At 43.0% G+C, this 25,132-nt stretch overlaps 1 protein-coding gene across 1 annotated transcript in view; it reads left to right on the top strand.

Moving 5' to 3' along the window:
• Window positions 1-25,132, top strand: part of LOC311147971 (chemokine-like protein TAFA-5) — a gene marked incomplete at both ends in the record, with an annotated part of 51,719 nt that overhangs the window by 9,052 nt on the left and 17,535 nt on the right. Inside the window, 2 exons of the mRNA XM_084184836.1 lie at window positions 2,746-2,895; window positions 15,057-15,184. Of these exons, the coding sequence (XP_084040962.1) occupies window positions 2,746-2,895; window positions 15,057-15,184 (278 nt within the window). The remainder of the gene's footprint in view (window positions 1-2,745; window positions 2,896-15,056; window positions 15,185-25,132) is intronic.

The raw sequence follows: 25,132 nt of genomic DNA, 5'->3' as shown, positions 1-25,132 counted from the left end.
ATTTGTGTGTATCCATGCATCTCTGTATGTGGGCGTGTGTGTGTGGATTTGTGTGTATCCATGCATCTCTGTATGTGGGCGTGTGTGTGAGTCAGTGAAGGTCATTTGCCCCGGTGGAGCTAGAACCTCTACTCGGTAGCGTGTGCCAGCACCTGTACAGTAGTAGGATATTAATTTAAGCCAGTTTGCTACAGCAGGAAAATAATCCTGCAGCAACAGGACATTTTAATTATTATTTGGACTATAATTAATGGACATTTTTTGTAGGGGTTGATACATTTTCTGTTAGGGCAAATCATGTCTGACATTTTAAAGTGGGAATTACAAACTATAGAAGCCTTTAAAAAAAGAATCATCAACAAAAGAGTGATCAAATTAAGATCCTACATATGTAGGTGTCATGTGTGATGGAAACCAGAGCGTGGGCGACCCCCCCTCCCGCCATACCTCACTCTGTGTCCCCACAGTATGTGCATTTCATCATCTGAAATAGAGACAAGGCCATGCGCCTCCACATCACCAAGTGACAGAAACCCCCTGTCATATGAATGAACTCCTGCTCGGCGTGATGGAATGGGTTGCAGTGGCTTAGGGCACATTAAGAAGCCTGTAATGCTCTGTACCATCTCCCTTTCTCCATCTCTCTCTTTCTATCTCTCCCTCCTCTCCCGCACTATCCTCTAGGTTTATTGCACATGGTCTCATTTATCTGGTAGCTGTTGAAACATGTGGACCAGAGTCCTATGTGCAGCAGATTAGTGCTGAGTGATTAGTGCTTTTTGAGGTCGGTTCGATTATAAAAAATTATCACATATTCGATTTCAGATGATTTTTTTTTACATTAAATGCACTATGCATTATGTGGGTTGAATGCTGTAACAGCAGAATTAAACAATTAATAAAAGTCCCAGGATGGTAGTGACTGTCCATTACTGCTTATCACTTATTAACCATCATTTATTCACATTACTTTACTTTCATAAAATATTTGTTTTATTTGATGACTTTATTATTTCATTCCAAGTCATCATCTCAACTGTATAGAGCTGCTGCCTATGCTGTCTGACAAAATCACTATTTTTGTAGTTCTTCAAAGTAAATAAGGCATACTTTTATGACTGCTGAATACCAACTATCAATTACTTAGATCATGTATTTTCAGGCAGCGATACCTCGCAAAGCAACTGCTTTCTATTCCTCTTGATTGCGCGTTCTCTCTTCTCTCTGTCTCCATGTCTGCTCCACACAGACTGGACAAGTAGGCGCGCGCACAATGGATTATGGTCATTGTAGTTAATTACCACGTTTTCTGCGCTAAGCTATGTAGAATATTGTCCATGATTTATCTAAAAAAATCTCTACAGAAACTGCGCATCCAGCTCACAGAAAAAAAAACGAACGAAATGGAATTCAAATAATTGAATCGACGTCAGTCAATTAGTTGTTTAAAAACCTAAAAATAACGAAATGTTGGTTAATCGCTCAGCACTAGTATCTGATGGCACAGCCATAACTCCCCAGAGTGGGGGGAGGGACAGGGATGTGGGGAAGTGGTGGTGGTGATTGGGGGGGGGGGGGGGGGGTGTGAGACTGTGTGAGAATATGTGTGTGTGAGAGACGTGCGTGCATGCGTGTGTGTGAGACTGTGTGTGTGAGAGACGTGCGTGCATGCGTGTGTGTGTGAGACTGTGTGTGTGAGACTGTGTGTGTGTATTTTTGTGAATGCGTGCCTGTGTGTCAGTGTGTGCATGTGTGTTAAATTAAATTACAGATAGCCTGTGCGAATCCTCACTTGAATCTGATTGTGTTGTAATGCTCCTATCTTAATTCAGTGGTTGACTGGTAGAGATACGTGTTGAGTGCGTTATGAGGGATGAAAGTGGAAGGCTACTGCTTTAAGTGGCCATGGGAGTGAATGGATTGGGAGATAGGACCTTAAGGGGACCACCTGGGTCCTCATCAGTCTTCTTCACCAGACTGATAATAACTATAGTACTACCAGGTAGAAGCAGACTAAACTTAAACTGCAAGACATTACTTACTCTCTGGGGTTTGTGGATGTTCCTCCCAAACCTAAACAACAGCAGTTCAAAAATGAATATAATTGTAGAAGGCCATGCAGGGATCTTTCCTAATATGTAGCATAATTGACTTTAACAAGGCATCTTGATGTTCAAACTCTTCTGCTACATTTGCATCGTTCGCTAATCGTTGTATCTGACATTCAGCAGGGAAGGCTGCACAGGAGAGTCTGTCTGACTCAGCTGTGTGTGAGATTATTGACCAGATACCAACAGTGTTGTTCCTGTTGGAATTGCATTGTGGGGATGAGGTGAAATATAGTGCCTCAAGTCAGGAAGTAGAGCTAAAAGTTCACCTTCATGGAGCAACCTTGTTCATCTTAGTATTTATTTTCTGGGAAAGATGTAAAGAACCACCTATGCTCTAAAATTGATTGAGCCGGCCTGGAATTCCAGATGGGCAGGGGACTATTCCATTGGTTCCAAAGTGTCAGGCAAGCTCAATCAAGTGCATCTGAAGTATTGGAATGAAAGCAAATACTATCTGAATCCAGGTCTGGATGAGAGCTTCTGCTGAATGATTGTAATGTAACATAGACTGTGTCTGAAATGGTACCTTATTCCCTGTATAGTGCAGACTCTGGTCAAAAGTAGTGCACTACATAATAGGATGCCATTTGAGACGCAGATAATGTAATGGACTCTCCTCTTGTTGTCTCTGCAGGCCAGTTGGTGGTGGGCACGTGTGAGATCGTGACGCTCAACAGAGACAGCAGCGTGCCCAGGCGCACCATCGACCGTCAGACTGCCCGCTGTGCCTGCAGGAGAGGCCAGATCGCTGGCACCACGCGAGCCAGGCCTGCCTGCGTCGACGGTGAGTGTGAACAACTGTAGTTAAATTAAGCTGTATCTAGGGTTGCACAATGCTGGTAAAATCCCCTGATTTTCCAATAATCCTAGTTGGAGGATTCCGGAATTCCTGCTTATTCCCTCCTGATTGTAGGAGTCTTCCAGTTTCTGGAGCGGTATCTCTCTATGGTCATCTTCATCTAACATGGAGGTCAACCACACGACTCCTCCCCCGTCCCCAGCCCGCACTGCTCTACAGTACATAAACAACAGGCCATATCTGGCATAACGTGTTCCTCTCTGGTACCACACTGTCTTTGTAATGCTGTCTCTGCAGACAGCTCCACATAACGCTCCAGCAACGCTGATTAACTAAGAGAGAACTATGATTACAGCAGCAGGAAATTGATTATTACTGGCTGCCCATCGTGGCTCTCGCGCACCGTTAATAGCCAGTCCATTAAATACGGACCTGTTGCGCACTAGCTGCCACTATGGAGAACGGGAACGGGTTCTGTCATCACATCTCTTAATGGAATTACAGCACAGAGATGTAGTGAAGACTAGTTGATTTGTGTCGAGGGTGGATTGGGGAACTTTGCCTGTAAATGTTTTTTTTCGGGATGTGGTTGGTATAGTGTTGGAAATTTATACGATTTGGAGATGTTGGAATGTTGCCATATTTGATGGTTATTCGGGTTCAAATCTGCAGATGAATTTTTGTCAGTTTCTCTTTCTATCTATTTCTACTACACTCTCTCTCTATTTCTCCAATACACTCCAGACCCCCCCCCCCCTCTCTCTCTCTCTCTCTCTCTCTCTCTCTCTCTCTCTGTGGTCCTGGCTGGCAGGGTCTGCTAGGGGACAGATGGCCACATGAGCTCTTAGGGAGGGACAGTGGCAGGAGAGAGCTGGCCCATAGGACCTTCATTTACGTCATTTAGCAGACGCTCTTATCCAGAGCGACTTACTTTATTATTTTGTAAATTTTTTTCATACCCCCGTGGGAAACGAACCAGCATCCAGCCTGTCTGGGGGGTGGGGGGGCCGTGATGACAGGGAGAATGACAGGAAGGCCACCCAGGTGTCAGTCACAGCTCTCCACTCTGTGGTGCCCTATGGGTTGTGTTCTGTAGGGCACAGCATTCTAAAACGTTTTGCAACTGAAAAATAAAATTAACGTTTCCTATTAGACGAGTTCAGGTTGCGCCTACCCGTTTCACTGTGTTTCAAAATGTTTTCTCCCAAAATGTTTTCAACCCAGCTGTTTCAGTGTGTCTTTTAGCAAGGCTGTGCTATAGTTCTCAGTTGGTCTCTCTGCACACTCAACCAGCTTAGCAAACTCAGCTTTATTTCTTTAGCCCCTCGGCAATTGGGTTTAGCTGTCGCATGATATACTCACAACTACGTTTACGAATGACTGATCAATCTGTGCTTTGTTACGGCTGATGGATGGCGCTGACGATCCAATTCACCGAGGGAAATTGCAGTGTCAGGGGCAGGATAGCTATACTTTTGCAGCTGATGAAGGAATCACAGAAGAATTTAAAGGGAATTTTAAATGTTTTTCTCCTTAAAGCTAGGCCTTTGTGGTCTTTTTTTTGTACCCTTTCCCATTCATAATATGATATTGGAAAACAGTTGGTGTTCAGGCAGCCAGAGATCCTTTTTTGCAGTGTCCTCTTACTGTGTGTGTGTGTGTGTGTGTGTATGTGTGTGTGTGTGCGCCTACGTGCATGCGTACGTGCACATGCATACATAGTCCCATGGAATGACAGACCTATACAGGGCAGCGATATCCGTCTCGAAGAAACAGCCTGATACAAGCAATTATTGAAAACATCAACAAGGGGTTATCCTTTAGCGTCACAATGTCACAATCAGGAGGGACACAAACTCCTTTACTCTCATTGTGGAAATTTGCCACTGCAGCCCCTCTGTCTCTCACTCTCTTTCAATTCCACCACCGTAAACCTTGAGGGACCAGAAAGGGACAACAGCTCATGCCAGGTCCTGAGAGGACCGATAACCTTTGAGAGAGCTTGAACACACACACACACACACACACACACACACTGTGAGGAACAATCTGTGTTAATCAGCGTCAACAAAGACTAATGCTAATTCAATGTCGTCCGGACAGATTATATAGAGAACACAAGAGAGTGGCCGTCATTATGGTGACACCATCTAGTGTCTAGACAGATCACTTTCAAATAATCTAATCAAGAGCCACTGATTGTGAAGTCTCTCTCTCTCTCTCTCTCTCTCTCTCTCTCTCTCTCTCTCTCTCTCTCAATTCAATTTCAATTTCAATTTAAGGGCTTTATTGGCATGGGAAACGTGTGTTAACATTGCCAAAGCAAGTGAAGTAGATAGTAAACAAAAGTGAAATAAACAATAAATATTAACAGTAAACATTACACTCAGAAGTTTCAAAAGAATAAAGACATTTCAAATGTCATATTATGTATATATACAGTGTTGTAACAATGTGCAAATCTGTCTCTCTCTCTCTCTCTCAATTCAATAAACGTATCTCTCTCTCTCTCTCTCTCTCTTTCTCTCTCTCTCTCTCTCTCTCTCTCTCTCTCTCTCTCTCAATTCAATTCAATAAACTTAATTGACATGGCAAGTTAAATTAATTAATTGTCAAAGTACAAATATAACAACAACCTAGTAGTAGTGGTAATGTTATTTTTTTCTTCATCTTTTATAGATTACAATTCTTTGCAATGAATGATAATTTGGGGAAATAAATATTATCTTACGTCTGAGTATCTGTCACAGTGTAAAAGGAAATGCAGCTCTGTCTCTATATCTCTCCCCGGGAGCAGAGTGAGCACAGAGTGGGCAGCCAGGTTTGCCTGTGACGACCAGTCTCTATGGCCAGGCTGTGCTCACTGAGTCTGTACATAGTCAGTGTTTTCCTCAGTTTTCTATCAGTCACAGTGGTCACCGTGTCCTGTCTGTTTAGAGCTAAATAGGATTGAAGTTTATTGAGATTTTTTGTGGTGTCTTTCCAATCAGCCTCTTCTCTTGTTTCATCTCTTGACATTGTAGGGCTGTGTGATTAAATATTTTGGGGTCGCTTGTTTTTAGATGCATGTCAAATTCGAATAAGGAAGGTATTGGCCCAATTCTGCTCTACATGCGTAATTTTGATCGATGTTTGTCCCATTTGGTCAATTCATTATTGGAGAATGGACCTCATACTTCGCAGCCATATACAGTTGAAGTCGGAGGTTTACATACACTTTAGCCAAATACATTTAAACTCAGTTTTTTGTAATTCCTGACATTTAATCCTAGTAAAAATTCTCTGTTTTAGGTCAGTTAGGATCAGACACTTTATTTTAAGAATGTGAAATGTCAGAATAATAGTAGAGAAAATTATTTATTAAAGCTTTTATTTATTTCATCACATTCCCAGTGGGTCAGAAGTTAGTATTTGGTACACTCAATTAGTATTTGGTAGCATTGCCTTTAAATTGTTTAACTTGGGTCAAACGTTTTGGGTAGCCTTTCACAAGCTTCCCACAATAAGTTGGGTGAATTTTGTCCCATTCCTCCTGACAGAGCTGGTGTAACTGAGTCAGGTTTGTAGGCCTCCTTGCTCGCACACACGTTTTCAGTTCTGCCCACAAATCTTCTATAGGATTGAGGTCAGGGCTTTGTGATGGCCACTCCAATACTTTGACTTTGTTGTCCTTAAGCCATTTTGCCACCACTTTGGAAGTATGCTTGGGGTCAATGTCCATTTGGAAGACCCATTTGTGACCAAGCTGTAACTTCCTGACTGATGTCTTGAGATGTTGCTTCAATATATCCACATAATTTTCCTTCCTCATGATGCCATCTATTTTGTGAAGTGCACCAGTCTCTCCTGCAGCAAAATACCCCCACAGCATGATGCTGCCACCCCCGTTCTTCACAGTTGGGATGGTGTTCTTCGGCTTGCAAGCTATCCCCTTTTTCCTCCAAACATAACGATGGTCATTATGGCCAAACAGTTCTATTTTGTTTCATCAGACCAGAGGCCATTTCTCCAAGAAGTACGATCTTTGTCCCCATGTGCAGTTGCAAACCGTAGTCTGGCTTTTTTATGGCGGTTTTGGAGCAGTGGCTTCTTCCTTGCTGAGCAGCCTTTCAGGTTATGTCGATATAGGACTCGTTTTACTGTGGATATACAGTGGGGAGAACAAGTATTTGATACACTGCCGATTTTGCAGGTTTTCCTACTTACAAAGCATGTAGAGGTCTGTCATTTTTATTATAGGTACACTTCAACTGTGAGAGACGGAATCTAAAACAAAAATCCAGAAAATCACATTGTATGATTTTTAAGTAATTAATTTGCATTTTATTGCATGACATAAGAATTTGATACATCAGAAAAGCAGAACTTAATATTTGGTACAGAAACCTTTGTTTGCAATTACAGAGATCATACGTTTCCTGTAGGTCTTGACCAGGTTTGCACACACTGCAGCAGGGATTTTGGCCCACTCCTCCATACAGACCTTCAGGTTTCGGGGCTGTCGCTGGGCAATACGGACTTTCAGCTCCCTCCAAAGATTTTCTATTGGGTTCAGGTCTGGAGACTGGCTAGGCCACTCCAGGACCTTGAGATGCTTCTTACGGAGCCACTCCTTAGTTGCCCTGGCTGTGTGTTTCGGGTCGTGGTCATGCTGGAAGACCCAGCTACGACCCATCTTCAATGCTCTTACTGAGGGAAGGAGGTTGTTGGCCAAGATCTCGCGATACATGGCCCCATCCATCCTCCCCTCAATACGGTGCAGTCGTCCTGTCCCCTTTGCAGAAAAGCATCCCCAAAGAATGATGTTTCCACCTCCATGCTTCACGGTTGGGATGGTGTTCTTGGGGTTGTACTCATCCTTTTTCTTCCTCCAAACACGGCGAGTGGAGTTTAGACCAAAAAGCTCTATTTTTGTGTCATCAGACCACATGACATTCTCCCATTCCTCCTCTGGATCATCCAGATGGTCATTGGCAAACTTCAGACGGGCCTGGACATGCGCTGGCTTGAGCAGGGGGACCTTGCGTGCGCTGCAGGATTTTAATCCATGACGGCGTAGTGTGTTACTAATGGTTTTCTTTGAGACTGTGGTCCCAGCTCTCTTCAGGTCATTGACCAGGTCCTGCCATGTAGTTCTGGGCTGATCCCTCAACTTCCTCATGATCATTGATGCCCCACGAGGTGAGATCTTGCATGGAGCCCCAGACCGAGGGTGATTGACCGTCATCTTGAACTTCTTCCATTTTCTAATAATTGCGGCAACAGTTGTTGCCTTCTCACCAAGCTGCTTGCCTATTGTCCTGTAGCCCATCCCAGCCTTGTGCAGGTCTACAATTTTATCCCTGATGTCCTTACACAGCTCTCTGTTCTTGGCCATTGTGGAGAGGTTGGAGTCTGTTTGATTGAGTGTGTGGACAGGTGTCTTTTATACAGGTAACGAGTTCAAACAGGTGCAGTTAATACAGGTAATAGGTGGAGAACAGGAGGGCTTCTTAAAGAAAAACTAACAGGTCTGTGAGAGCCGGAATTCTTACTGGTTGGTAGGTGATCAAATACTTATGTCATGCAATAAAATGTAAATTAATTACTTAAAAATCATACAATGTGATTTCCTGGATTTTTGTTTTAGATTCCGTCTCTCACAGTTGAAGTGTACCTATGATAAAAAATTACAGACCTCTACATGCTTTGTAAGTAGGAAAACCTGCAAAATCGGCAGTGTATCAAATACTTGTTCTCCCCACTGTAGATACTTTTGTACCTGTTTCCTCCAGCATCTTCACAAGGTCCTTTGTTGTTGTTCTGGTATTGATTTGCACTTTTCGCACCAAAGTACGTTCATCTCTAGGAGACAGAACGCGTCTCCTTCCTGAGCGGTATGACGGCTGCGTGGTCCCATGGTGTTTATACTTGCGTACTGTTGTTTGTACAGATGAACCTGGTACCATCTGGCATTTGGAAATTGCTCCCAAGGATGAACCAGACTTGTGGAGGTCTACAGTTTTTTTTCTGAGGTCTTGGCTGATTTCTTTTGATTTTCTCATGATGTCAAGCAAAGAGGCACTGAGTTTGAAGATAGGCCTTGAAATACATCCACAGGTACACCTCCAATTGACTCAAATTATTTCAATTAGCCTATCATAAGCTTCTAAAGCCATGACATCATTTTCTGGAATTTTCCAAGCTGTTTAAAGGCACAGTCAACTTAGTGTATGTAAACTTCTGACCCACTGGAATTGTGATACAGTGAATTATAAGTGAAATAATAACAAGAAATATGTGGAGTGGTTGAAAAACAAGTTTTAATGACTCCAACCTAAGTGTATGTAAACTTCCGACTTCAACTGTAGAGCAATTGGTTCTATAACTGATTGGAATATTTTGAGCCAGATATTAATTGGAATTTTAATGTTCCTTTTAATGGCATAGAATGCTCTTCTTGCTTTCTCTCTTAGCTCATTCACCCCCCTTGGCATTTTTCCTATTTTGTTGCCTTACAACCTGGAATTAAAACTGATTTTTGGGGGGTTTGTATCATTTGATTTACACAACATGCCTACCACTTTGAAGATGCAAAATATTTTTTCTTGTGAAGCAAAGAACAAATTTGACAAAAAAACAGAAAACTTGAGCGTGCAGCAAGTACAGCTGCAAGTCTCTTGGGATATGTCTCTATAAGCTTGGCACATCTAGCCACTGGGATTTTTGCCCATTCTTCAAGGCAAAACTGCTCCAGCTCCTTCAAGTTGGATGGACTCCGCTGGTGTACAGCAATCTTTAAGTCATACCACAGATTCTCACTATTTACCAAGAGAGTTTTCATCTATATTTTTTGTAGCTGTCTATTTACCACCACAAACCGATGCAGGCACTAAGATTGCACTTAATGAGCTGTATAAGGCCATAAGTAAACAGGAAAACGCTCATCCAGAGGCAGCGCTCCTGGTGGCCGAGGACTTTAATGCAGTGAAACTTAAATCCGTTCTACCTAATTTCTACCAGCATGTTAAATGTGCAACCAGAGGGAAAAAAACTCTAGACCACCTTTACTCCACACACAGAGACGCGTACAATGCTCTCCCTCGCCCTCCATTTGGCAAATAAGACCATAACTCTATCCTCCTGATTCCTGCTTATAAGCAAAAACTAAAGCAGGAAGCACCCGTGACTCAGTTAATAAGAAAGTGGTCAGATGACGCAGATTCTAAGCTACAGGACTGTTTTGCTAGCACAGACTGGAGTATGTTCCGGGATTCTTCAGATAGCATTGAGGAGTACACCACATCAGTCACTGGCTTCATCAATAAGTGCATCGATGACGTCATCCCTACAGTGACCATACGTACATACCCCAACCAGAGCCATGGATTACAGGCAACATCAGCACTGAGCTAAAGGGTAGAGCTGCCGCTTTCAAGGAGCGGGACTCTAACCCGGACGCTTATTAGAAATCCCGCTATGCCCTCCGACGAACCATCAAACAGGCAAAGAGTCAATACAGGACTAAGATTGAATCGTACTACACCGGCTCTGACGCTCGTCGGATGTGGCAGCACTTGAAAACTATTACAGACTACAAAGGGAAGCACAGCCGCGAGCTGCCCAGTGACACAAGCCTACCAGACGAGCTAAATCACTTCATGCTCGCTTCGAGGCAAGCAACACTGAAGCATGCATGAGAGCATCAGCTGTTCCGGATAACTATGTGATCAAGCTCCCTGTAGCCGATGTGAGTAAGACTTTTAAGCAGGTCAACATTCACAAGGCCGCATGGGCCAGATGGATTACCAGGACATGTACTCCGAGCATGCGCTGACCAACTGGCAAGTGTCTTCACTGACATTTTCAACATGTCCCTGACTGAGTCTGTAATACCAACATGTTTCAAGCAGACCACCATAGTCCCTGTGCTCAAGGACACTAAGATAACCTGCCTAAATGTCTACCGACCCGTAGCACTCACGTCTGTAGCCATGAAGTGCTATGAAAGGCTGGTCATGGCTCACATCAACACCATTATCCCAGAAACCCTAGACCCACTCCAATTTGCATACTGCCCCAACAGATCCACAGATGATGCAATCTCTATTGCACTCCACACTGCCCTTTCCCACCTGGACAAGATGAACACCTATGTGAGAATGCTATTCATTGACTACAACTCAGCGTTCAACACCATAGTGCCCTCAAAGCTCATCACTAAGCTAAGGACCCTGGGACTAAACACCTCCCTCTGCAACTGAAGCCTGGACTTCCTGACGGGCCGCCCCCAGGTGGTAAGAGTAGGTAAATACACATCTGCCACGCTGATCCTCCACACAGGGGCCCCTCAGGGGTGTGTACTCAGTCCCATCCTGTACTCCCTGTTCACCCATGACTGCATGGCCAGGCACGACTCCAACACCATCATTAAGTTTGCAGACGACACAACAGTGGTAGGCCTGATCACCGACAATGATGAGACAGCCTATAGGGAGGAGATCAGAGACCTGGCCGTGTGGTGCCAGGATAACAACCTCTCCCTCAATGTGATCAAGACAAAGGAGATGATTATGGACTACAGGAAAAAAAAGAGGACAGCACGCCCCCATTCTCATTGACGGGGCTGTAGTGGAACAGGTTGAGAGCTTCAAGTTCCTTGGTGTCCACATCACTAACAAACTGTCATGGTCCACAATTTTACTCTGTTTATTATTCATGCACAGTCACTTTAACTCTACCCACATGTACTTATTACCTCAATTACCTCGACTAACCGGTGCCCCCGCACATTGACTCTGTACCGGTACCCCCTGTACAGTGAGGGAAAAAAGTATTTGATCCCCTGCTGATTTTGTACGTTTGCCCACTGACAAAGAAATGATCAGTCTATAATTTGAATGGTAGGTTTATTTGAACAGTGAGAGACAGAATAACAACAAAAAAATCCAGAAAAACGCATGTCAAAAATGTTATAAATTGATTTGCATTTTAATGAGGGAAATAAGTATTTGACCCATCTGCAAAACATGACTTAGTACTTGGTGGCAAAAACCCTTGTTGGCAATCACAGAGGTCAGACGTTTCTTGTAGTTGGCCAACAGGTTTGCACACATCTCAGGAGGGATTTTGTCCCACTCCTCTTTGCAGATCTTCTCCAAGTCATTAAGGTTTCGAGGCTGACGTTTGGCAACTCGAACCTTCAGCTCCCTCCACAGATTTTCTATGGGATTAAGGTCTGGAGAGTGGCTAGGCCACTCCAGGACCTTAATGTGCTTCTTCTTGAGCCACTCCTTTGTTGCCTTGGCCGTGCGTTTTGGGTCATTGTCATGCTGGAATACCCATCCACAACCCATGTTCAATGCCCTGGCTGAGGGAAGGAGGTTCTCACCCAAGATTTGACAGTACATGGCCCCGTCCATCGTCCCTTTGATGCGGTGAAGTTGTCCTGTCCCCTTAGCAGAAAAAGACCCCCAAAGCATTATGTTTCCCCCTCCATGTTTGACGGTGGGGATGGTGTTCTTGGGGTCATAGGCAGCATTCCTCCTCCTCCAAACACGGCGAGTTGAGTTGATGCCAAAGAGCTCCATTTTGGTCTCATCTGACCACAACACTTTCACCCAGTTCTCCTCTGAATCATTCAGATGTTCATTGGCAAACTTCAGACGGGCATGTATATGTGCTTTCTTGAGCAGGGGGACCTTGCGGGCGCTGCAGGATTTCAGTCCTTCACGGCGTATTGTGTTACCAATTGTTTTCTTGGTGATTATGGTCCCAGCTGCCTTGAGATCATTGACAAGATCCTCCTGTGTAGTTCTGGGCTAATTTCCTCACCGTTCTCATGATCATTGCAACTCCACGAGGTGAGATCTTGCATGGAGCCCCAGGCCGAGGGAGATTGACAGTTATTTTGTGTTTCTTCCATTAAGAGTGTGCTCCTAATCTCAGCTCGTTACCTGTATAAAAGACACCTGGGAGCCAGAAATCTTTCTGATTGAGAGGGAGTCAAATACTTATTTCCCTCATTAAAATGCAAATCAATTTTTAACATTTTTGACATGCGTTTTTCTGGATTTTTTTGTTGTTATTCTGTCTCTCACTGTTCAAATAAACCTACCATTAAAATTATAGACTGATCATTTCTTTGTCAGTGGGAAAACGTACAAAATCAGCAGGGGATCAAATACTTGTTTCCCTCACTGTATATAACCTCCCTACTGTTATTGTATTTTACTGCTGCTCTTTAATTATTTGCTTTTTTATTTTATTTTTCTTAAAAACTGCATTGTTGGTTAAGGGCTTGTAAGTAAGCATTTCACTGTAATGTCTACACCTGTTGTATTCGGGCGCATGTGGCAAATAAAATGTGATTTGATTTGATTGAGGTCTGGGCTTTGACTAGGCCATTCCAAGACATTTCAATGTTTCCCTTTAAACCACTCAAGTGTTGCTTTAGCAGTATGCTTAGGGTCATTGTCCTGCTGGAAGGTGAACCTCCGTCCCAGTCTCAAATCTCTGGAAGACTGAAACAGGTTTCCCTCAAGAATTTCCCTGTATTTAGCGTCATCCATCATTTCTTCAATTCTGACCAGTTTCCCAGTCCCTGCCGATGAAAAACATCCCCACAGCATGATGCTGCCACCACCATCCTTTACTGTGGGGATGGTGTTCTCGGAGTGATGAGAGGTGTTTGGTTTGCGCCAGACATTTTCCTTTATGGCCAAAAAGCTCAATTTTCATCTGACCAGAGTACCTTCTTCCATATGTTTGGGGAGTCTCCCACATGCCTTTTGGTGAACACCGAACGTGTTTGCTTATTTTTTTCTTTAAGCAATGGCTTTTTTCTGGCCACTCTTCCGTAATGCCAAGCTCTGTGGAGTGTACGGCTTAAAGTGGTCCTATGAACAGATACTCCAATCTCCGCTGTGGAGCTTTGCAGCTCCTTCAGGGTTATCTTTGGTCTCTTTGTTGCCTCTCTGATTAATGCCCTCCTTGCCTGGTCTGTGAGTTTTGGTGGGCGGCCCTCTCTTGGAAGGTTTGTTGTGGTGCCATATTCTTTCAATTTTTTAATAATGGATTTAATGGTGCTCCGTGGGATGTTCAAAGTGTCGGATATTTTTTTTTAACCCAACCCTGATATGTACTTCTCCACAACTTTGTCCCTGACCTGTTTGGAGAGCTCCTTGGTCTTCATGGTGCCGCTTGCTTGGTGGTGCCCCTTGCTTAGTGGTGTTGCAGACTCTGGGGCCTTTCAGAACAGGTGTATCTATACTGAGATCATGTGACAGATCATGTGACACTTAGATTGCACACAGGTGGACTTTATTTAACTAATTATGTGACTTCTGAAGGTAATTGGTTGCACCAGATCTTATTTAGGGGCTTCATAGCAAAGGGGGTAAATACATATGCACGCAACACTTTTCCGTTATTTATTTTTTAGAATTCTTTGAAACAAGTTATTTTTTTCATTTCACTTCACCAATTTGGACTATTTTGTGTATGTCCATAACATGAAATCCAAATAAAAATCAATTGAAATACAGGTTGTAATGCAACAAAATAGGAAAAACACCAAGGGGGATGACTACTTTTGCAAGGCACTCTATCTATCTATCTATCTATCTCTCTATCTCTCTATATCTCTCTCTCTCTCTCTCTCTCTCTCTCTCTCTCTCTCTCTCTCTCTCTCTCTCTCTCTCTCTCTCTCTCTCTCTCTGTCTGTCTGTCTGTCTGTCTGTCTGTCTGTCTGTCTGTCTGTCTGTCTGTCTGTCTCTCTGTCTCTCTGTCTCTCTCTCTCTCTCTCTCTCACAGTCAGTGACAAAGCACTAGCATCTACCGATTAGCATAGTGAGCTAATATACAATGTCACAACAGTGATGAATGCTGACATGCCATAAGAGTAAATATGAGTAAGTTCTGCATCTATCTTGCCCATCAACAAAGCAATTACACTATATATCTATAGCACGTTTGACAGTGTCACTACCCATCATCAAGCCATTTTTGTGTTCAAATGCACTTTAAATAAAGTGTGACATTGAAAGGTTGATGTACAGTATCTAATTTAACCTAGGTTCTAACTCTCTCTCTCTCTCTCTCTCTCTCTCTCTCTCTCTCTCTCGCTCTCCCCCCCTTCTCTCTCTCTCTTCTCTTTGTCCCCTCAGCGCGTATCGTGAGGGCCAGACAGTGGTGTGAGATGGCGCCCTGCTTGGAGGGAGAGGTGTGTGGCCTCCTCTTCAACCGCTCTGGCTGGACCTGTACCAAAGGCAGTGGCCGTATCAAGACAGTCACGGTAAGATGTAGCCTCATAGAGTCATGTATGGAGTCATATTGAAACATGCAACTGCCATTAGCTTTGGAACAGGGATGGAGAGAGGGGGCATTTGTAAGGTTTTTAAATGAAGGATTTTCAATGGTGCTGTCAACGTCCTTTGTAAATGTCTTTGATTCACAATTATGATACACCAAGTGAGAGATAGGGTGTGTGTGCATGCATGCGTGTTTGTGTGTGTGTTTGTGTGTGTGTTCCTGTGTGTGTTCCTGTGTGTGCCTGCCTGCCTGCCTGCCTGCGTGCGTGCGTGCGTGCGTGCCTGTGTACATGGAGAGATCCAGTGCTGTCCTCATTGTCAGGTACGTAGGGTGAAAGGTCATCCAGTGACTGCATCATGTCTGCTAGGTTTCAGTGTGTGTATTATAGTCTTTCTGGGAGGTGCAGGCAGCTGCTACACATTTCACACTCTCATCGCTACATCATCTGGGTTTGACAGTTTACTGTTTGTCATTGGCTGAAAATGCAGATTACATACAGTATGTTTTGTCCATTAGCTGTTGAAGGACCCGATTGTGAATGTAGTAAAATTATGTATTGATGATGCCTTGGATGAAGAGCAAAGCCACTGACTGATAGACCACAATATGGAGGAAGAATTCTCAAGATGGATGGAAATGAGAAAAATATGTAATGAGGGCTGAACAGACTAGGATGGAGAGGGAGAGAGGGACGAGAGAGCTAGGCAGACAGCAGGAGTGACACAGACTACAGTTGGGCGTGCAGCCAAGTGAAGTGTGTGTGTGTGGCAGCGGGGAGTGTCGGCTGTCGCATACACTCCCCCTTGTACCTGAAACCCTTTCTAAATGTAGCCATTGGGCAAGTTCTTATTGGGCAAGTTCAAGCTCTTTGTGTGTATTGTATAATATTTGAGGTCACTAATTAAAATTATGCTTACTATAAATAGGGTTATTTCATTTAAGGGAGAGTATAAGAATAGATGCTGTAGGAAATGTGTCTTTGGATGTTGTAAGGGCCAGAGGAAGTTGCAGTCATGCATTTTGGATGAAATTGCTAGCTCTCTACAAAAGAAACAGCACATACAGGATGACCCAATTGGTCACAGAGACTTGCATCACATTTTGCAAATTTTTGTTATTCTGCCCCGGTGGCTTTCTGCCAACTGTTCCCTCTCCCTCATGTTGTTAGCCAGCACTAAATGCTTGTAGACTCTAAGGACCCATTTGAAGATTCTCCATTGAGCTTATTTTTTCATCAAGCAGTAGACTTCATCCGGGTCCAGGAAACTAGCCATATTTTGACAAGCCTATGCATTAAAACGTGTTGCTGTTGATTCTTGGCCTTCGATGAAACAGTATGGATAGATGGAAGAAAGAAATGTAGAAAGAAAGATTACTTAAAATGAAAGAATGAAAGATGACTGTTGAAAGAATTTCAATATGATTCCGCTATTGTTCCCTCTTCTCATTGACATTCCAATGGCCATTTTAAGAGCCAGTACCGTGGATTTCATGATGTCATACACAGTAACTGATATGTCCCTGGGCACAGACCCCTGTAAGGATAAATAAAGCAACTTCTCTGGTGCTGCCACACTCTATAAATTCATCTAGTTTTTTCCTTTTATTTTCTCCTCGGCGTATGTTTACCCCTCTCTTGTTCCTGTCAGAGACCCTCTCTAAACACACTCCTTTCCCCTGTCACTTAAAGCACTTTCAGTCCATTTCCCATTTCAACTTCTGTCATTGCCTACTCTTTGAACTGTCATTTTTGTTTTACTCAGCTCCGTTTTCCTCTGCAGACTGTTGTCTGGTGTAAAAGTAGCAGACCTGGGGTGTATTGTGTTCTGTTGAGGTGTAACGTTCAGAATGCAGCAGATAGAAAATATAGGTAGAATGGCTCTGGATGCTCTCGAAAATGGGGTTTGTAAATTTTTTATTACATTTACATTTGCATCATTTAGCAGATGCTCTTATCCAGAGCAACTTTATCTGCAATGGTCTGGATTGTGTTGAATATGAAAGGGGCCTCCCGAGTGGCGCAGCGTTCTAAGGCACTGCATCGCAGTGCTTGAGGCACCACTACAGCCCTGGGTTCAATCCCAGGCTGTGTCACAGCCGGCAGTGACCAGGAGACCCATGAGGCGGCGCACAATTGGCATCATCCGGGTTAGGGGAGGGTTTTTTAGCCGGCTGGAATTTCCTTGTCCCATCGCGCTCTAGCAACTCCTTGTGGCAGGCCGGGTGCCTGCAAGCTGACTTCAGTTGCCAGCTGGACAGTGTTTCCTCCGACACATTGGTGCGGCTGGCTTCTGGGTTAAGCAAGCAGTGTGTCAAGAAGCAGTGCGGCTTGGCAGGGTCGTGTTTCGGAGGACGCATGGCTCTCGACCTTCGCCTCTCCCGAGTCCGTAGGGGAGTTGCAGTGATGGGACAAGACTGTAACTACCAATTGGGGAGAAAAAGGGGTAAAAAGTACAACAACAAAAAAAGAATATGAAAGGACTACACATCAATTAGTCACAGTTGGTACCGCCCAACAGTATGTCCAGTGGCATGATCATTCTAGGTTATGACGATACATATTCAGTCTCCATCGCTATCAGTGGTGTAAAGTACTTAAGTAAAAAATACTTTAAAGTACTACTTAAGTATTTCTTTTGAGTATCTGTACTTTACTTTACTATTCATATTTTTGACTACTTTTACTTTTACTTCACTATATTCCTAAAGAAAATGATGTACTTTTTACTCCATACATTTTTCATGACACCCAAAAGTACTCGTTACATTTTGAATGCTTAGCAGGACAGGAAAATGGTCCAATTCACATACTTATCAAGAGAACATCCCTGGTCATCTCTACTGCCTCTGATCTGGCGGACTCACTAAACACAAATGCTTTATTCTGAGTGTTGTAGTGTGCCCCTGGCTATCCATAAATAAGAAACAAGAAAATTGTGCCATCTGGTTTGCTTAATCTAAGGAATTTGAAATGAATTATACTTTTACTTTTGATACTTAAGTATATTTTAGCAATTACATTTACTTTTCATACTTAAGTATATTTAAAAGCAAATACTTTTAGACTTTTACTCAAGTAGTATTTTACTGGGTGACTTTCACTTTTACTTGAGTCATTTTCTATTAAGGTATCATTACTTTTACTCAAGTATGACAATTGAGTACTTTTTCCACCACTGATTGCTATGCATACACTCCCCTACATATTTATTTGGACAGTGAAGCTAAAACGTTTAGTTTATGTACTCCAGCATTTTGGATTTGAGATCAAATGTGCGTGCGTGTGTGTGCGTTTTCCCTGGCTTGGTCTGATAGCATGCACTCTGGCATGTTGTATATTTGGGGGCTGAATAATAGTAGCTGTACTGGTTGTAAGTGGCTCAGAGCTGGATGAATCTTTAAATGAATAACCCAACCCGCTGAAGGCCACCCTAGGATGCTAGCACATCACTGTGCAGTACAGTCCACTTTTGGTGCGGGACGAGGGGGGTTGGTCAAGGGAAAGGGGTTTTTAGTCATCGCTGTGATGGCAAAGTGCCTGCAGTGTCTACAATGGCTGGGGGAACTGTGAGGGTGAGAATTGGTGTCCTCGTCTGAACTACCACTAGTGTTAATCAGTGGCGATTTTAGCATGTCAATCTTGGTGGGGCAAACTCAACCAATTTTTTTAGATGGATGCATTCAAAGCCACTACACAACACTAAACGATACATTAATTGCACTATAATGGTGACGAACGGAGCCCACAAACTGTTAGGGCCTACATAAAGCTGTCCCAACAGCAGATATTTATTTTCAGCACTATGGAGTGAATCCTTACCACCGCTTCACCTGGCTATCAGCGTAGCCTCGTCTGGCAGCGTAACTGTTCATTCAGCCTCATTTACTGCCTTTTTAAAAACCATAGCTGATATGGCTGACATGCTTAAATAAATATGGTTTCTACTGACTCCTTGTGGATTTGTGGAACTCAATAAGAATAATAACGAATGCCGACATGAGTTTTGACTTTTGAACCATACACAAACATTATTACATTTATGTTCAATAAATTCATAATGTTTGTTCTTATATCATTAACACTTAGCTCTAAGTATAAGCAAGTGCAAGCAAACGATCTGCGATGAAGTAGGCCTATTCATTCAGCACTTTCAATATGGACACCGACAGAAATTCTGATATGTTAGTTCAGATAAATTCAGCAAAGCCTTAACTTTACTCTTCTTTAAGTCACCACACACACAGAGAGAGAGAGAGGTGGTTAGCCTACCATTTTAAATACAGTACCAGTCAAAAGTTTGGACACACCTACTCATTCAAGGGTTGTTCTTTATTTTTACTATTTTCTACATTGTAGAATAATAGTGAAGACATCAAAACTATGAAATAACACATGTGGAGTCATGTAGTAACCAAAAAAAGTGTTCAAAAGTGATTCTTCAAATAGCCACCCTTTGCCTTGATGACAGCTTTGCACACTCTTGGCATTCTCTCAACCAGCTTCACCTGGAATGCATTTCCAACAGTTTTGAAGGAGTTCCCACATATGCTGAGCACTTGTTGGCAGCTTTTCCTTCACTCTGCGGTCCGACTCATCCCAAACCATCTCAATTGGGTTGAGGTCGGGGGATTGAGGAGCCCAGGTCATCTGATGCAGCACTCCATCACTCTCCTTCTTGGTAAAATAGCCCTTACACAACCTGGAGGTGTGTTGGATCATTGTCCTGTTGAAAAACAAATGATAGTCCCGCTAAGCCCAAACCAGATGGGATGGCGTATCGCTGCAGAATGCTGTGTTAGCCATGCTGGTTAAGTGTGCCTTGAATACTAAATAAATCACAGACAGTGTCACCAGCAAAGCACCCCCACAGCATAACACACCTCCACAATCTCCAATTTGGACTCCAGACCAAAGGACACATTTCCACCGGTCTAATGTCCACTGCTTGTGTTTCTTGGCCCAAGCAAGTCTCTTCTTATTTTTGGTGTCCTTTAGTAGTGGTTTCTTTGCAGCAATTCGACCATGAAGGCCTGATTGACACAGTCTCCTCTGAACAGCTGATGTTGAGATGTGTCTGTTACTTGAACTCTGTGAAGCATTTATTTGGGCTGCAATTTCTGAGGCTGGTAACTCAAATGAACTTATCCTCTGCAGCAGAGGTAACTCTAGGTCTTCCATTCCTGTGGCGGTCCTCATGAGAGGCAGTTTCATCATAGCGCTTGATGGTTTTTGCGACTGCACTTGAAAAAAACGTTATAAGTTCTTAAAATGTTCCGTATTGACAGACCTTCATGTCTTAAAGTAATGATGGACTGTTGTTTCTCTTTGCTTATTTGAGCTGTTCTTGCCATAATATGTACTTGGTCTTTTACCAAATAGGGCTATCTTCTGTATACCCCCCCTACCTTGTCACAACACAACTGATTGGCTAAAACGCATTAAGAAGGAAAGAAATTCCACAAATGAACTTTTAAGAAGGCACATCTGTTTATTTGTATTTATTTTAGTCATTTAGCAGACACTCTTATCCAGAGCGACTTACAGTTAGTGAGTGCACACTTTTCATTTTTTTTGTAAGTTTTTTTTTTCATACCACCCGTGGGAATCGAACCCACAACCCTGGCGTTGCAAATGCTATGCTCCACCAACTGAGCTACATCCCTGCTGGCCATTCCCTAACAGAAGATTGAACCAATCACTGCGCAACTAGAGAAGATTAGCAACGCCTACGCTCTGTGCTTTCGCTGGCTGCCCAGAAAGCACTGAGCTAGGCTGAAACAGCTGCATTTTGAAGCTGCCTTACTCAAGAAAGAGACCATGTTTGTATGCGGCTTTATTAACTATGGGATATTTTTTATTTTGACATTGTTTGCAAACTGAAATGTGCCTCTAATGCCAGAACTAAACAGGTGGGGCTCAAAACAGGTGGGGCTCTGCCCTGAATGACAGGTCGCCACTGGTGTTAATATAGTACTGCCCCAACTCTGGCGCAGTATACCCCTACACAGTACTCAACCATGCTGTTAAGGGTACTTCAAATCAAAGTTTATTGGTCACGTACACAGATTTGCAGATGTTATCGCCGGGGCAACAAAATGCTTGTGTTTCTAGCTCCAACAGTGTAGTAATACCTAGCAATACAAAACAATACACACATAATCCAAAAAGTAAAAAGAAAGAAATTAAGAAATGTTGGAACGAATCCAATTAACCCAAATAGCATTGTAACAGTAATCCAAATGCAATCTATACGTATATACACCGGATGAATTTACACAAGATATACTAAGAATGATATGTACAGCAGTAGATATATTAGTGAGCTATGTCAAGAATCCAGTGTATAAATAAATATGTGGTGTGTATGAACAGTGTAAATAAAATGCAGTAGTAGAAATATTAGAATGAGCTATGTGGAGAATACAGGATATACAGTTGAAGTCGGAAGTTTACATACACCTTAGCCAAATACATTTAAACTCAGTTTTTCACAATTCCTGACGTTTAATCCTAGTAAAAATTCCCTGTTTTAGGTCAGTTAGGATCACCACTTTATTTTAAGAATGTGAAATGTCAGAATAATAGTAGAGAGAATGATTTATTTAAGCTTTTATTTCTTTCATCACATTCCCAGTAGGTCAGAAGTTTACATATACTCAATTAGTATTTGGTAGCATTGCCTTTAAATTGTTTAACTTGGGTCAAATGTTTTGGGTAGCCTTCCACAAGCTTCCCACAATAAGTTGGGTGAATTTTGGCCCATTCCTCCTGACAGAGCTGGTGTAAGTGAGTCAGGTTTGTAGGCCTCCTTGCTCACACACGCTTTTTCAGTTCTGCCCACAAATGTTCTATAGGATTGAGGTCAGGGCTTTGTGATGGCCACTCCAATACCTTGACTTTGTTGTTCTTAAGCTATTTTGCCACAACTTTGGAAGTATGCTTGGGATCATTGTCCATTTGGAAGACCCATTTGCAACCAAGCTTTAACTTCCTGATTGATGTCTTGAGATGTTGCTTCAATATATCCACATAATTTTCCTTCCTCATGATGCCATCTATTTTGTGAAATGCACCAGTCCCTCCTGCAGCAAAGCACCCCCACAGCATGATACTGCCACCCCGTGCTTCACGGTTGGGATGGTGTTCTTCGGCTTGCAAACGTCCTCCTTTTTCCTCCAAACATAACGATGGTCATTATGGCCAAACAGTTCTATTTTTGTTTCATCAGACCAGAGGACATTTCTCCAAAAAGTACTATCTTTGTCCCAATGTGCAGTTGCAAACCATAGTCTGGCTTTTTTATGGCGGTTTTGGAGCAGTGGCTTCTTCCTTGCTGAGCAGCCTTTCAGGTTATGTCGATATAGGACTCGTTTTACTGTGGATATAGATACTTTTGTACCTGTTTCCTCCAGCATCTTCACAAGGTCCTTTGCTGTTGTTTTGGGATTGATTTGCACTTTTCGCACCAAAGTACGTTAATCTCTAGGAGACAGAACGCGTCTCCTTCCTGAGCGGTATGACGGCTGCGTGGTCCCATGGTGTTTATACTTGCGTACTATTGTTTGTACAGATGAACGTGGTACTTTCAGGCGTTTGGAAATTGCTCCCAAGGATGAAGCAGACTTGTGGAGGTCTACCATTTTTTTCTGAGGTCTTGGCTGATTTCTTTTGATTTTCCCATGTTGTTAATCAAAGAGGCACTGAGTTTGAAGGTAGGCCTTGAAATACATCCACAGGTACACCTCCAATTGACTCAAATTATGTCAATTAGCCTATCAGAAGCTTCTAAAGCCATGACATCATTTTCTGGAATTTTCCAAGCTGTTTAAAGGCACAGTCAACTTAGTGTATGTAAACTTCTGACCCACTGGAATTGTGATACAGTGAATTTTAAGTGAAATAATCTGTCTGTAAACAATTGTTGGAAAAATTACTTGTGACATGCACAAGTCCTAACCGACTTGCCAAAACTATAGTTTGTTAACAAGAAATGTGTGGAGTGGTTGAAAAACAAGTTTTAATGACTCCAACCTAAGTGAATGTAAACTTCCGACTTCAACTGTAAATACACAGTACAAAACCCAATAAGCAAAATAGATAGAATTGCATGAAATTAGCGTCCAGACCTGAGTCCAGAATATAAATAACAAATTGTATATGTATGTGAATGGTGTGTATAGACAGTATGTGAATAGCAAAGGTGTGTATAGCACTAGTTATATAGGATGAGCCATGACTAGAATACAGTATATACTGTATAGTGAACAAAAATATAAACGCAACAATTTCAAAGATTTTACTGAGTTACAGTTCATATAAGGAAATCAGTCAATTGAAATAAATAAATTAGGCCCTAATCTATGGATTCCACATGACTGGGAATACAGATATGCATCTGTTGGTCACAGATACCTTTTAAAAAAAAGTAGGGGTGTTGAGCAGAAAACCAGTCAATATCTGGTGTGACCACCATTTGCCTCATGCAGCGCGACACATCTCCTTAGCATAGAGTTGATCAGGCTGTTGATTGTGGCCTGTGGAATGTTGTCCCACTCCTCTTCAATGGCTGTGCAAAGTTGCTGGATATTGGCGGGAACTGAAACACGCTTTTGTACACATCGATCCAGAGCATCCCAAACATGCTCAATTGGTGACATGTCTGGTGAATATGTAGGCCATGGAAGAACTGTGACATTTTCAGATTCCAGGAAGTGTGTACAGATCCTTGCGACATGGGGCCGTGCACTATTATGCTATAACATGAGATGATGGCTGCGGATTAATGGTACGACAATGAGCCTCAGGATCTCGTCACGGTATCTCTGTGCATTCAAATTGCCATTGATAAAATGCAATTGTGTTTGTTGTCCGTAGCTTATGCCTGCCCATACCATAACCCCACCGTCACCATGAAGGCACTCTGTTCACAATGTTGACATCAGCAAACCGCTCGCCCACACGACGCCATACACGTGGTCTGCGGTTGTGAGGCCGATTGGATGTACTGCCAAATTCTTTAAAACAACGTTGGAGGCCGGCTTATGGTAAAGAAATGAACATTACATTTTAGAGTGGCCTTTTATTATCTCCAGCACAAGGTGCACCTGTGTAATGATCATGCTGTTTAATCAGCTTCTTGATATGCCACACCTGTCAGTTGGATGGGTTATCTTGGCAAAGGAGAAATGCTCACTAACAGGGATGCAAACTAATTTGTGCACAAAATTTGAGACAAATAAGCTTTTTGTGCGTATGAAAAATTTCTGGGATATTTTATTTCAGCTCATGAAACATGGTACCAACACTTTACATGTTGTGTTTATATTTTTGTTCAGTGTACATATAAAGTGGGTAAAACAGTATGTAAACATTATTAAAGTGACCAGTGTTGAATGACTCTATGGACATTGGGCAGCGGTCTCTAAGGTGCAGGGTAGAGTATTGTGTGGTAGCCAGCTAGTGACAGGTTCTGAGGTTCAGGGCAGGGTACTGGGTGGAGGCCGGCTAGTGGTGAAGCTGTTTAACCAAGAACTTTTGATCCTCTCCAGTGAAGCTTTTGATCCTCTCCACTACGGCCCCGTCGAACTGGATGGGGGCGTGCTCTCTCTGCTGTCTCCTGTAGTCCACGATCAGCTCCTTCATTTTGTTGACGTTGAGGCACTGTAGGCTGTCTCGTCGTTGGTAATCAGGCCTACCACTGTTGTGTCGTCAGCAAACTTGATGATTGTGTTGGAGACGTGCGTGGCCATGCAGTCATGGGTAAACAGTGAGTACAGGAGGGGGCTGAGCACGCACCCCTGTGGGGACCCCGTGTTGAGGATCAGCGTGGTGGAGGTGCTGTTGCCTACCTTCACCACTCTGGGTCGGCTTGTCAGGAAGTCCAGGACCCAGTTGCACAGGGAAGGGTTCAGACCCAGGCCCTGAGCTTAG

Source organism: Coregonus lavaretus, assembly GCF_964263955.1.
Source record: "Coregonus lavaretus genome assembly, chromosome: 20".
In the NCBI taxonomy this organism is placed as follows: Eukaryota; Metazoa; Chordata; class Actinopteri; order Salmoniformes; family Salmonidae; genus Coregonus; species Coregonus lavaretus.
This window is presented reverse-complemented; position numbering and strand designations above follow the sequence as displayed.